At 34.8% G+C, this 12,186-nt stretch overlaps 2 protein-coding genes across 4 annotated transcripts; one reads left to right on the forward strand and one right to left on the reverse strand.

The window, feature by feature from the left end:
- Positions 1–828: 828 nt before the first annotated feature.
- LOC145101200 (Pentatricopeptide repeat (PPR) superfamily protein) lies at positions 829–4,542 on the forward strand. Of its 3 annotated transcripts, none has more exons than XM_079038372.1 (4): positions 829–3,379; positions 3,479–3,557; positions 3,906–4,061; positions 4,230–4,542. In XM_079038372.1, the coding sequence occupies exon 1, from the start codon at positions 892–894 to the stop codon at positions 3,280–3,282; it is 2,391 nt and encodes a 796-aa protein (XP_078894498.1). In that variant the 5' UTR covers positions 829–891; the 3' UTR covers positions 3,283–3,379; positions 3,479–3,557; positions 3,906–4,061; positions 4,230–4,542. The 3 variants fall into 3 exon arrangements, with proteins under 3 accessions (XP_078894498.1, XP_078894499.1, XP_078894497.1); XM_079038373.1 differs by having other exon boundaries at positions 4,001–4,061; XM_079038371.1 differs by having other exon boundaries at positions 3,479–4,061; positions 4,230–4,458.
- Positions 4,543–7,559: 3,017 nt separating this feature from the next.
- Positions 7,560–9,904, reverse strand: LOC145101201 (fructose-bisphosphate aldolase 3, chloroplastic). Its single transcript, XM_079038375.1, has 6 exons — positions 9,637–9,904; positions 8,892–9,161; positions 8,685–8,794; positions 8,505–8,595; positions 8,148–8,417; positions 7,560–8,082 (listed from the first exon to the last, which is right to left on the reverse strand). Exons 1-6 carry the CDS (start codon positions 9,793–9,795, stop codon positions 7,804–7,806), a joined length of 1,179 nt encoding a protein of 392 aa, XP_078894501.1. The 5' UTR covers positions 9,796–9,904; the 3' UTR covers positions 7,560–7,803.
- Between the last annotated feature and the right edge of the window lie 2,282 nt (positions 9,905–12,186).

Here is a 12,186-nt window from a genome sequence, read left to right on the forward strand (position 1 = left end):
CTTCCAGAAGGCTCCAAGAGAGCCTCCAAAACCGTCAATAGTAGGAGGATTCTAGAACATGTCATGTGCTCAACTTTTGAACAATTACAGTTATAGTCCTTCAACTTTTAGTTAATTCTAATTAACCCATAATTAATTTCAAATTAATTCTGATTAATTATAACTATTTCTAATTAATATATTAGTCATATAATATATTAATAAATCATTTCTCTCTCTTTAAAATCAATCTAGACAGTTTCTTGGTTATAAGGGCAACCCAAAAATGACTTGATTTTTATTCATCAATATTATATCAATTTGGTTAGGACCTTAAACACCTTAATCCAACATAAATTTTGTCATTCCGCCTCCTAACTCTTACTCTCTCCGATTACGAAGAGAGAGTTTTCACCACCAACACGACATCATAACATATTTACAATGTTTAGTGTTTTTTCAACATGTTTAGTGTTTCAAGTCAACATACCACGACACGTTTACAATGTCTAAACCATGCTAACCTGACACAAAAATAAATACATTGACACAACACGAAAATTAAACAGATTGAAGTATAAATTTGAAACTCTCAACCTGTTTAATATTTCAGCTTGAAACGTACCTTACACAAGTCGGAATATATTTTCCGGGGTCTGTGTTTTATCCTCCTTTAATTATAGATTGCTAAAAATGTATCGTGAGTCAAATAGAAAAACGTCGACACCTCGAGGCTAAATATAAACTATTTTAAAGTTTAGTGGTCAATTATAAAAAATAACTTGGATGCCAGTTTTGAAAGAACCTAAAGTTATAGTGGCCAAATTATAAAGACATCAATTTAAAGAAGTAATTGGGCTAGGAGGTGAAGCACTCTAACCAGCCGCCGTCCACTAGAGCTGGTGGCGATGGATGAATCTACGTCGATCGATTCCTCCTCTTCTGTTCTACTTACCATGTGCAAGATTTTTCAAAACCCTAAACCTGCTTCGAATTAGCAACAATTTATTCATCATATCACATGAATCTCTTCTCATCTTCAATCACTATAACCAACGCTCAATGACCCTCCATGTTAGATCTTCAAAATCCATCGTCACCACTGGAAAACACAGCTTCAATTTCATAAAGGTTCGTTTAACTTTCTTATCGAAATCTTTTCATCAATCTCAGAACTACCCATTTGTCAAAACCAATACCCAGAACTGTACAAATAATAGTATAGATTGCACCGAGTTTCATTTCAAAAACCTCATATTTTCAGCGATTGAAAGAAATTATTGGGCATTTTGTTACAATACTAAACCAGGTCCTAACCCGCTTCAGGATAGATTTCAAGCAGTGATATTTGAACCCGAATTGTTTACTAGGGTTCTTAGTTCAATCAAAGAACACCCCAGGATTGCTCTTAGGTTCTTCCATTGGGTGGAAAAACAACCAGGCTTTACGCCTTCAGATAACTCGTTTATTGCTATTCTTGAGATTCTCGCGGAGAGCAATCTGATGAATCGGGCGTATCCAGTGATGGAAAAAATGGTTTGTGGGAATTTGAATGGGGTTGTGAATTCTTTAATCGATGGCAATCTGAATGCAAATATTGCAGCTAAGCTGCTCGACTTTATGCTCTTTTTCTTAGCTAAGAAAGTCATGGTTGAGCAATGTTTATGGGTTTTTAATAAAATGGTCGAAAGCAAGTTCTTGCCAGATGTGAAGAACTGCAACAGGATTCTTAAGATGCTTCAAGATAAGAAATTAGTTCACAAAAGAAAACAAGTTTATAGTATGATGAATGTGTATCACATTGAGCCAAACATCATAACATACAATACTTTGTTGGATTCGTATTGCAAAGAGGGAGAAGTGGGACAAGCATTAAACCTTTTGGAAAAGATGCAAACAAAAGGCTGTGAACCCAATGATGTTACTTATAATGCATTGATTAGTGGGATGGTGAAAATAGGCGATTTTGATCAAGCAAAAGAGATGCTTTCTGAGATGTTAGTTTTGGGCTTGAAGGTATCATCATACAGTTACAATCCCTTAATTCATGGGTATTGTGAGAAAGGCTTAATTGAAGAAGCATTCAATCTTGTTGAAGAAATGGCGATTGTAGGAGCTTCACCAACTGTACATACACACAACATTCTCATGTATGGATTATGCAAACAAGGAAGAATCGTTTATGCTCGCCAACAACATTCTATTATGCTAAAAAACAGTTTAATGCCAGATATAGTTTCATACAATATTTTGATTTATGGGTATTGTCTTTTAGGGCGTATAAAAGAAGCTTTCTTGTTGGTATCCGAGTTGAGGCGTAGGGATCTTTTTCCTACAATGATTACCTACAACACCCTTATGCAAGGGCTATGTGGAAGTGGGAACATGCAAAAGGCAATGGAGCTCAAGGGCGAAATGGTAAATCTTGGTTTTCCTCCCGATGTTTACACTTACACGATATTGGCAAACGGTTGTTACAAGATGGGTGATTTGGAAATGGCTACAAAAACTTATCAAGAAATGATTAGACATGGTTTGCAGCCTGATCAATACGCGTACATCACTCGAATAGCAGGAGAACTGAAACTTAGTGATACCAAAAGAGCAATTGGTTTACTAGAAATCCTTGAAAAACGTATTGGGCCCAATTTAGTCACATATAATGTGTTTGTACATGGTCTTTGTAAGGATGCAAATGTTGAAGGAGCTAATGAGTTGATAAAAGAAATGGTTAGTAAAGGCTTTGTTCCTGATCATTTCACATATACAAGTATTATTTGTTCACATTTGAAATCTGGAAAGATTCAAAAAGCCAAAGACTTGTTTTCTGAGATGCAAAGCAAAGGGGTGGATCCTACGGTTGTGACGTACACCGTGTTGATACATGCACATGCGGTTACTGCAAGGGTAGAATGGGCATTTATGTATTTCATGGAGATGCAAGAGAAGGGTATCATGCCAAATGTGATTACATATAATGCATTGATCAATGGTTATTGCAAATGTAGACGTATGGATCATGCGTATAGATATTTTTCTGAAATGGAAGCAAGGGGTTTAGTTGCTAATAAATATTCTTATACCATTTTGATTAATGGGAATTGTGATTTGGGGAATTGGAGTGAGGCTTTGAGGTTATATACAGAGATGGTGGATAGAGGAATTGAGCCTGATTCGTGTACACATAGTGCATTGTTGAAGAAAATAGGTTTGGATTCAAAAGCTGATGCAGTTCGTTATCTTGAAAATGTTGTTCTTGGTAATGAGGAGATTTGTGAAGCAAAATCTGTTTCCTATTTATAGTGATTGATATGGTCAAAAAGTCAAATCTTTTTTTGTGGCTATCGGTTGTGAAATGACTATGATGGACACGTTAACAAATCACTTGAAATGACTTCAGGTTAGTTTTTACTTTTTTGCATCTTTGATTTCTACAACATTCTATTCTATTGTGTTTTTCGTTGCCTAATTTTTGATGGTTTTATCCTTTTTTTTGCAGTTAAATTGACTCGAATGTTTATACATTCAAGACATAGATTTGATACAATGAGAAACAATCTTTTATGATGTTATAACAGGTATGTAGATGAGAAAAATGTCTGGAAAGTTAGTATTGTATTCTTTCATTTTTTTTTTTGCTAAATGAATCTTGATGATGATCATCATGTCAAACCATAAAGCCATACCTTGTTTGTTCCAATGCAAACACTCTTCTTGTATAACTTATTCATATTCAGTTGAATGCAAAATTCCCGAGAAGTTTTGCAGTATGCATATAGTGGTGTTCTATGCAAGAATGAACAATTGTAGTCAAATTTTAGAAATAAAATGCAATACAAACCATCATAAATTTTGCTATATCTTGCTAAATGTGGTCTTCTTTTTGCATTTTTATGTGAATGGTGTTTGTTTGCAAATTGCAATAGAGGAAGTCAAGTATATGATTATTTGAAAATCAGGTGACTTGTATTGTAGACCAATGAGGTTAAAATTGTCTTTATATATAACTTTTGGTTGTAAGCCTGATGAGAAACAGCTCCAGAGATCCAGTATCAGTCTTCCAAAAAGCGCCATAAAAACAGGTATGATTCTCTGATTCACATGGATTTTGCTGTGGTAAATTTAGTTTTAAGCTTTCAAAGTTAAGACTTCATATGATGTTTTGACATGAAAGCATGAACATTGTTCCTTTTTACAGAATGTTACCATGAATGCTAACATCGTATCATGTATGTATGTTGTTGATGCAGGACCATGTAATCCAGGATGCTTAAAATCTGGTTAACCAAAACCTAAAGTATATGTCTTAAAGCACCATTTGAATGTATGTGTGATGTGTCACAAATATTATTCGGTGAATCTTTTCTTTTTGTTGGAGTGCATTTTGGGGTTTTCCTTGTTTATAGGGTTTACTTCATTTGTATAGTAGTAGTTCATGGGTTAAAGTTCATTCAATGCATGTTCTTTATCTTTGGGTTCTTCTTTGAGCATTTGGATACGAGTGTCATAAAAATTGCATTTGAATAATTCATCCAATCCAATAAGGTATGGGTTGTTTGGTTGTGTTTATTCAGTTTTGGGGTAATTTAGCTTGATTAACAGGATAAGGATAACTTATTCAGTTTATGTGGTTAATTTTCTCCCAATATGGGTTAACTGAACGAGTTATTATATTGATATTGTTGAAAATTTACTTTTATACATTAACTATTTTGAAACTAAACTTATGTTTTCTTATATGTATATTTTGGGTTAAATAACGAGTCCAAACATGACGTTACAACTTTACACGCGCGAATTGGTCTAATATTAAATATTTGACCAATTGAATATTTATATAATACAAAAATACTTAGGACTAAAAAAAAGAAGATACTTTTTTTTATATGATAATCAAAAGGAGTGGGAAAGCTGCAGTAATTCTTTGGAAAAGCCCGCTTCTCTTTGTCTTCGAGCTTGAATTCTATCTTATTTTCCTAGTTTGTGAATGAAAATCATATGACCAAAAACATCAAAAAATTTCCGTTTAATTGATTAACTGTCCCAAATAAACGGAAATTGTATAACACTTATTTGATTTGGATATAATTATTTAGAATTGTTAAAAACTGATTGAACCAAACTGAAATAAACAAAAAACTGATTAAACCGAGGAAAAAACTCCCCTAGAATGTGTTGGTGATGATGGCTGATAATGATCAGTTTGTTTGTTTTTGGTTGACCTTGATGTAGTTTGTTTTGTTTAGATTATGACAACGAATATCTGGTTTGCTCATTGGAGGTATTTGCTGTTATTTAGGCGTGTTAAGTATTTTGGAGTTGGTGTGAGTTTAGGGGTCATTAATATTGTCACAATTGTTGCTTGTTATGGGATCATTTAGTGTTCTGGTAAAGACACCACATGGTTGGTTGGTTTACGCTGGAGGGTGTGGTGCCGCCGAAACCGCACTCCCTCCCCCGCCACATAAGCGTCATGTCATTTTTTATCATTCAAGTGTGGTTTCATGTCACACCAAGGGAGTGGTGCCACACATTTTTCTTCTTCTTTTTTTTTGTGTGTTTTTTTTTAACTATTTTAATTTAATAAAACTTTTTTTTTAACTATTTTAAATTATTAAAACTTCTATTTTAATAAAAAAAAACATAATTTTTCATTACTTGAAATTTAAAAAAAAAAAAAAAACATTACATTGCATTACCAAAAAAAATAATGTTAGATATGTATATATAAGAAAGAAAAAGCAAAAGAAAAAAGGTAAATACCCAACAACAGACGATCTTCCCTTTTTCCCCTCAACCAATCAGAAAGCGCGGCACTTAAGGACCGCAGTGCGGCCAAGACCGCACCAGACCGCGGTCTGGGGGTGGTTTTCTTGGTCTACGTGGCACAAAGTGCGGTCTAGAACCGCACCCACACCCTTCAGCCTTATGAAGAGCAAGATCATATATGGAGGTGTTAAGTTTTTACTTACTAGACTTGGCACATACAACTTGGATTCATGTTTTATCCATCAGTTTATCCATGAGGAGCATATTTTATATGTTCAAAGGTTTCTTCTTTTGGGCATGCATAGAGATCCCGTGATATCAGTTCTCATTTGTATAAAGAAGTTGGTTTAAGTTTGGATGTGTGCTCTCTTTCCCACCTTATAAATGATCTCTTTGTTGAATCTGACATTTTCTTAGAGGTATTAAGAATATGTATTTGTAAACATGGGTTATTGTCTTTCTGTGATTATACTTATAGGTTTGAATTTGATCCATGGGGATCCATATACCTTGAAAATACGATGATGATGTGTTATATTGTTTTTTCATTGTAGTATTTGGTGTGACTATTTTTGGTTTGACTACGATCATCTAGAACAGCCTCGTTTGATTGTATTATGTGTGGAGGTCTTCTTAGACTGAGATGATGGATAATAGATGACTGGACTCTTCACAACTTTTGGGGTTTCGTAATGGTTATTATTGCTTTGGCTCTTCAAGGGGATTCGTGTAATATTTTGGCATGAAACCCCTGGAAGGGTCTTTGGGTGAGAGTGTGAGACATGGTTATTTGAGCTTGTAGAATGTTTTATTTATCTTTCAACATGAAGCAATCATCATGATACTAATGTATTAGAGGTTTGGATGTCTCCACTGAATATGATGATTCATTGGTGTATTTGACACATGAATGATGATTCATTCTTATTGGTTTAAGTGTGGTTGGGTGCGTACACTTATTTAAATCAAATAGATATATGATTGTTTTTGTTTCCAATGGATATTCGACTCCAATCATTTGAAGACAAATAAAGTCCGGGTTGACATTGATGAACCATAGTAAATCTCGAGAGAGTGTTCCTTCTTAATTAGGGAACAGACTGACTATATGTTGAAATTGACTTTATTTGTTTTGGGTTCTTATGGTTCCACAACAGTTCAAACTGGACTATGCACATGTTGTTTACCCATTCCTACCTGTTTGTAGCTTTCTGTTTTGGTGTCTCGCCTCTTATTTAGAAGATAGAGTCAATTTAAGTAAGATATTGTTTCTTTCCAAGTGCATCTGTTAGCAGATGTTCCATGACGCTTTGACAAAGATAGAAGAAAGAAGAAATATAAAGCCATGATGGCTATTAGATGGTATCACCATAATGTGGCAGTGAATTCGACTTTAATGTCTTTTTTGCTTCTAGAAGCTTTCCACTAGATATTTGCTAGATGATCTAGCAGTTCACCCCTTGAGGGCGACATGGATGCACGACTTGATGTGACAACAGTGTTGCATTCGAACATCCGTGGGTTGATTTAAGGTAGTAAATGAATTATATGGGCCAGGCCCACTAGCAAATTCGCAAGCACATTTAGGCGGGCATAGTGATTGTGGTCATTTTTTAATACTTGCAGAATAAGTGGTTATTGGGGGATAAGTTGGCTCAAAAAAATGGTCATTTTTAGTGAATAACTCTTTTATAAAATAGCAATCAAAGCTAACAAACATCATTCTAGTTAAGTTTTTCAAGTAGAAAACATTTACTCTTTTCCCTCCCTTTGGCATTTTCATTTCAGAGGCAACCCAATCCCAATCCCAATACCAAACACATTGTTTTGTTCCATTCTAAATTACACAAGAAGAAAAAAAGTCAGATACTCATTTGCATCATCAAAACTAGCCTTAACTCTAAGACCCACCCTCACCTTTCACTACCCCACATATTCAAGGGTCAGTTTTAGCATCCGGATATTATTATTATTATTCAAAAACACCTCTAAAATTACACAACCACACATCAAAAAAGAAAACAAAAACTCACCAACCTAAATAGTGTGCCTTACTTAATAGGTGTAGCCCTTGACAAACATTCCTTTCTTAGCATCTTCACTTTCTCCCTCAGCAGAGTACTTTCCAAGCTGAGCCAATGAGTTTGCTTTTGCCCGTGTCAAAAGTGCCTTCTGCCCGGCTTCCACATTTTCGGGCAGCCCTTGCCATGCCTTGAGCACCGAGTTTTGTAGGGCCCGTGCATATGAAAAGGACACGTGCCATGGGTTAGGGCTTTGGTTCATTGCATGCAGGTTTAAGGTAGCTTCCATTTCAGATTGTCCCCCTGACAAAAACTACACAAGCAAAATCATCATTTCATTTTCTTGAAAAACACTACAAATAATCAAGATTCTCATACCATGATTCCAGGAACTGCAGGTGGGACCCTTCTCTTGAGCATGGTGAGGGTATATTTGGCAATAGTCTCCGGTGAAGCTTTTTCCTTGTGGTCAGCTCCTGGAGTGACCATGCTGGGCTTTAGCAAGATTCCTTCAAAAAGAACATTGTTTTCTGCTAAGTAGTGGAAAACCTCTGCCCAAACCCTTTCAGCTACTTCTAGTGTTGTGTCTATCGAGTGGTCTCCATCTAGAAGGATCTCTGGCTCCACAATTGGCACCAATCCATTGTCCTACATCAAGTTATCAGACAAAAGGTCAACTCTTTCTTTCACCATTGACTTATTCTTATATAATAACACAAATCTTGAGTAACAAACCTGGGAAATGGCAGCATAACGTGCAAGACCCCATGCAGCTTCTTTCACAGCCAAAGCAGAAGGGCCACAAGGAATGCTGACAACAGTACGCCTACAAAATAACATAAAATGTTAGATCATTGAACTAGACCTCAAAAAAGATACAAAAAACTCAAGACTATTTATGTATATATGTCTCACCATTTGGCAAAGCGAGCTCCTTGACTGTAATACTCAGCTGTTCTAGAAGCTAACCCATCTAACCCTTGGCACCATGATTCATTGTTGGATCCTGGAAGGGGGACTAAACCCTGTGAAAGATAAACTAAATAAGTAACAATTATGATAAACAGTTGAAAAGAAGTTGATAGTATTGGATTCCAAAAGGAGAAGAGAATGTATTCGTGCCTTATCAACTTTAATGCCAGGTACGATGTTCTGTTCACGCAAGCAGTCAACCATCTTCTTTCCATCTGTAGTTGATTGATAAAGGGTTTCCTCGAAAAGGATGGAGCCAGAGATGTATTGACCTAAACCAGGAGTGGTCAATAGAAGTTGTCTATAGGCTTGTCTGTTGGCTTCGGTGTTGTCCAATCCAATTGATGCCAATCGCTTTCCACAAGTTGCATTTGACTCGTCAATGGCAAGGATACCGCGGCCAGGTGATGCAATTGTTTTCTACTCCAACAAGAAAAGATATAATCAGTATATGTAAATGATCACAAATCTGTAAACATGATTCAGGAAGAAAAATGAAGAAGAATAACTCGGCTTCCAAGAAAGCCAAATCCATGAACAATTAAGTTTCAATTGCGTAAAGTGCATAAAAAAGTCAACTAGGCAATAGTTTGAAAAATAAAATTGAAGGAAAGACGACGCTCCAACATAAATTTAATGTTATTTGGCTGCTCGTGATGCGAAAAGGACATGACCCCTCCGCCTACCACTACAGTGATCAAACTATCAAGACTTAAATCCAGTTGCAATTAAACTAAACCCTAAAATCAACTACTGCCTAACAACAACAAAAAAAACGCAGTTCGATTAATCAGATCGTCCATTCACAACGCAAAATCAGATCAACTTTGTAAATTCAAAAACAGAAACCACAACTTCAATCCAAAATGAAACAGAAATGGAAACTCAAACTCACAGCGGTTTTGACGAGTTCCTCGGAGTAAGATCCCGCGCGGATGACAGATACACGAGTGGCGGGTAACCGGGCGGAAGATCCCGTACGTTGGTTGAAGGATCGTTGACCGATCCAAGGTGAGGAAGATGCATTTAACTTCACGAAACTTGCAGACGCCATCAAGATTCGTATAACGATATCGTATAAAAATTGATGGAAAAGAGAGGTTTCGAGAGGGGAGTGAGACGAAGGGGTGTTTATAGAGTTGTTTTTCTTGGGGAGTCCGCAGGCAACCGATGCATTATATAAGAAGACAAGGGTGGTGTGCGGAACTACGAATGTAGTAGGTGTCATTTTCTCCGATTTGACACTTTTGTCCCCATTTCAAGATCTCCCAATGACGATTATACCCAAAAGGATAGTACGACGGCGTTTTATACTCAACAGTTTTTGAAGGTGCTTTTTGTATTTATTTAATTTTAGACAAAGTTTCATAAATGGTCCCTTCAGTTTCCAAACATTGTCACAATCCCGACATCTTTGAAAAACGTTGTACCAGTGGTCATTGTGGTTTTAATTTTTCGACGTATTTGGTCCTTATCCATGAAAAAGACTATTTGCCCTTTATAGTATTTTTTTCCTTTTACCTATTTTCAATATTTAATTACAAAGGCCCTCTATACTCATTCCACCTACCTATCCCCACCATACCCTACAATACCAATTTCCTCTCCTTTTTTCCCTCACCACCGTATACCTTCACCCGTTTTAGGAAAACGAAAACATTCCCAAACTTTATAATCAATTTTCACAAACCTATATATTAAGGGAGTGTTTGGATAAATAGTTTTTAGCTTATTAGCTTATTGCTTATTTGCTTATTATGGTTGGAATAAGCTTGTTTAAAATGTGTTTGAATTAGCTTATTGCGGTGGAAATAAACAATAACCAATAAGCATGTTAAGCGTTTGGCAAACAAAACAGCTTATATGAGTAAAATAACCAATAAGCAATAAGCATTCCCTCTTGCTTATTAAAATCAACTTATTTGGCTTATTCCTACCGCAATAAGCTGATTTTTAAAGACTCCTATCCAAACACTTAAATTTGCTTATTGTAGTGGGATTAAGCAATAAACAATAAGCAACCTATTTTTCCCTATCCAAACACCCCTAACTTTTGAACAAACTTATCTTCAAACAATATGATCTTGAACGAGGGTTCATCGTCATAAAAGGAAACACATACCATTAAAATAATAAAACTCGCACACTAGAGTTTCATCTCATATCAAAAATAAAAACATGCACACACATACATACATCTATTATAATAAATGAAGATAATTTTGTCACATGTGAATCTCTAATGAGTTTTGACACATGTTATTTTGTGATATTTTTTAAATAAATAATATTCACATGTCAATTTATGTTTTTTTTTTTCAATTTTTAAAATTAAAAAGCCACATAATACTTATATTTATATATATATATGTAAAGTATCAAAAATAATAAATATTATACTAAGGGGGTGTTTGGGGTATCTTTTCGAAGGGCAAAAGATCTTTTAGCAAAAGTTCCAAAAAGCTAGGTTTCCCTGACTTTTCCAAAAAGTCAATTTTCCTTCTTTAAAAAATCCAAAAGGAGCTTTCCCCAAACATCTTTTGTTTGTTATCTTTTCCCAAAAGTTCTTTTGTCCTCTCAAAAGATATCTCAAACACCCCCTAAATTGCAATTAATATGTCTCTTCATTCCTTATTTCAAATTTTATTTAAAAAATACTTATCCCTATTCTAATAAATGAATGGTTTTAATATTCTTTTGCCAAGTGTCATTCTATATAACTCCTTATTAATATTATGTCATATGTCATGTAGATATATTAGGCAACTCATTTCAAAATTCAAATTTACATTTTTTTAATTATATGTTAAATTTGAAATTATAATAACTTTAAAATTTTGATATCTCTTAATTAATAATTTATTTAAAATGACTTATTTAAAATAATTGATTAATAATTATATTTTTTATTATAAAAGTTTAATTAACTTTATAACCGTGGTTGCCATAGGTTATATACTAGTTATTTACATTTTAATATTTTATTTTTTTCAATTAACCCTTGTAATACACGAGTTTTACACCTAGTATACAATAAATGAAATACAAATCGGAAAATTATATATCCAGACACAAATGAATAATCGCATCAACCTAAAAATTAAATCTTCACATAAGGAAAACAAAAGGAAATTGAAATGGAAGTGGTGTTGGTTTATAATAGAAAGATATGGTGATAGAGGAAGGGGTGATAGAGTGTATTACCGGAAAAAAAAAAAAAAGGTCGTGACAAGAAGGACTAGGGCCACCATCTCCGTTGACCTCCTTTTTGTGAGGTTTATCCCAATTAGTTGAAAGTTTCTCTTGAAGTTTCCATCAATTCTTCAAGACGCAGACAAATTACAAACATTCTGGCAATACTGTTGGTTGGAGACGTTGGTGACAATGAAACAATAGAGAATGGATGTAACGTCCCAAAATTATGAGGTAAAAATTTTATTTTATT

This window comes from Lactuca serriola, chromosome 4 (assembly GCF_051521515.1).
Source record: "Lactuca serriola cultivar US96UC23 chromosome 4, Lser_US96UC23_V15, whole genome shotgun sequence".
In the NCBI taxonomy this organism is placed as follows: Eukaryota; Viridiplantae; Streptophyta; class Magnoliopsida; order Asterales; family Asteraceae; genus Lactuca; species Lactuca serriola.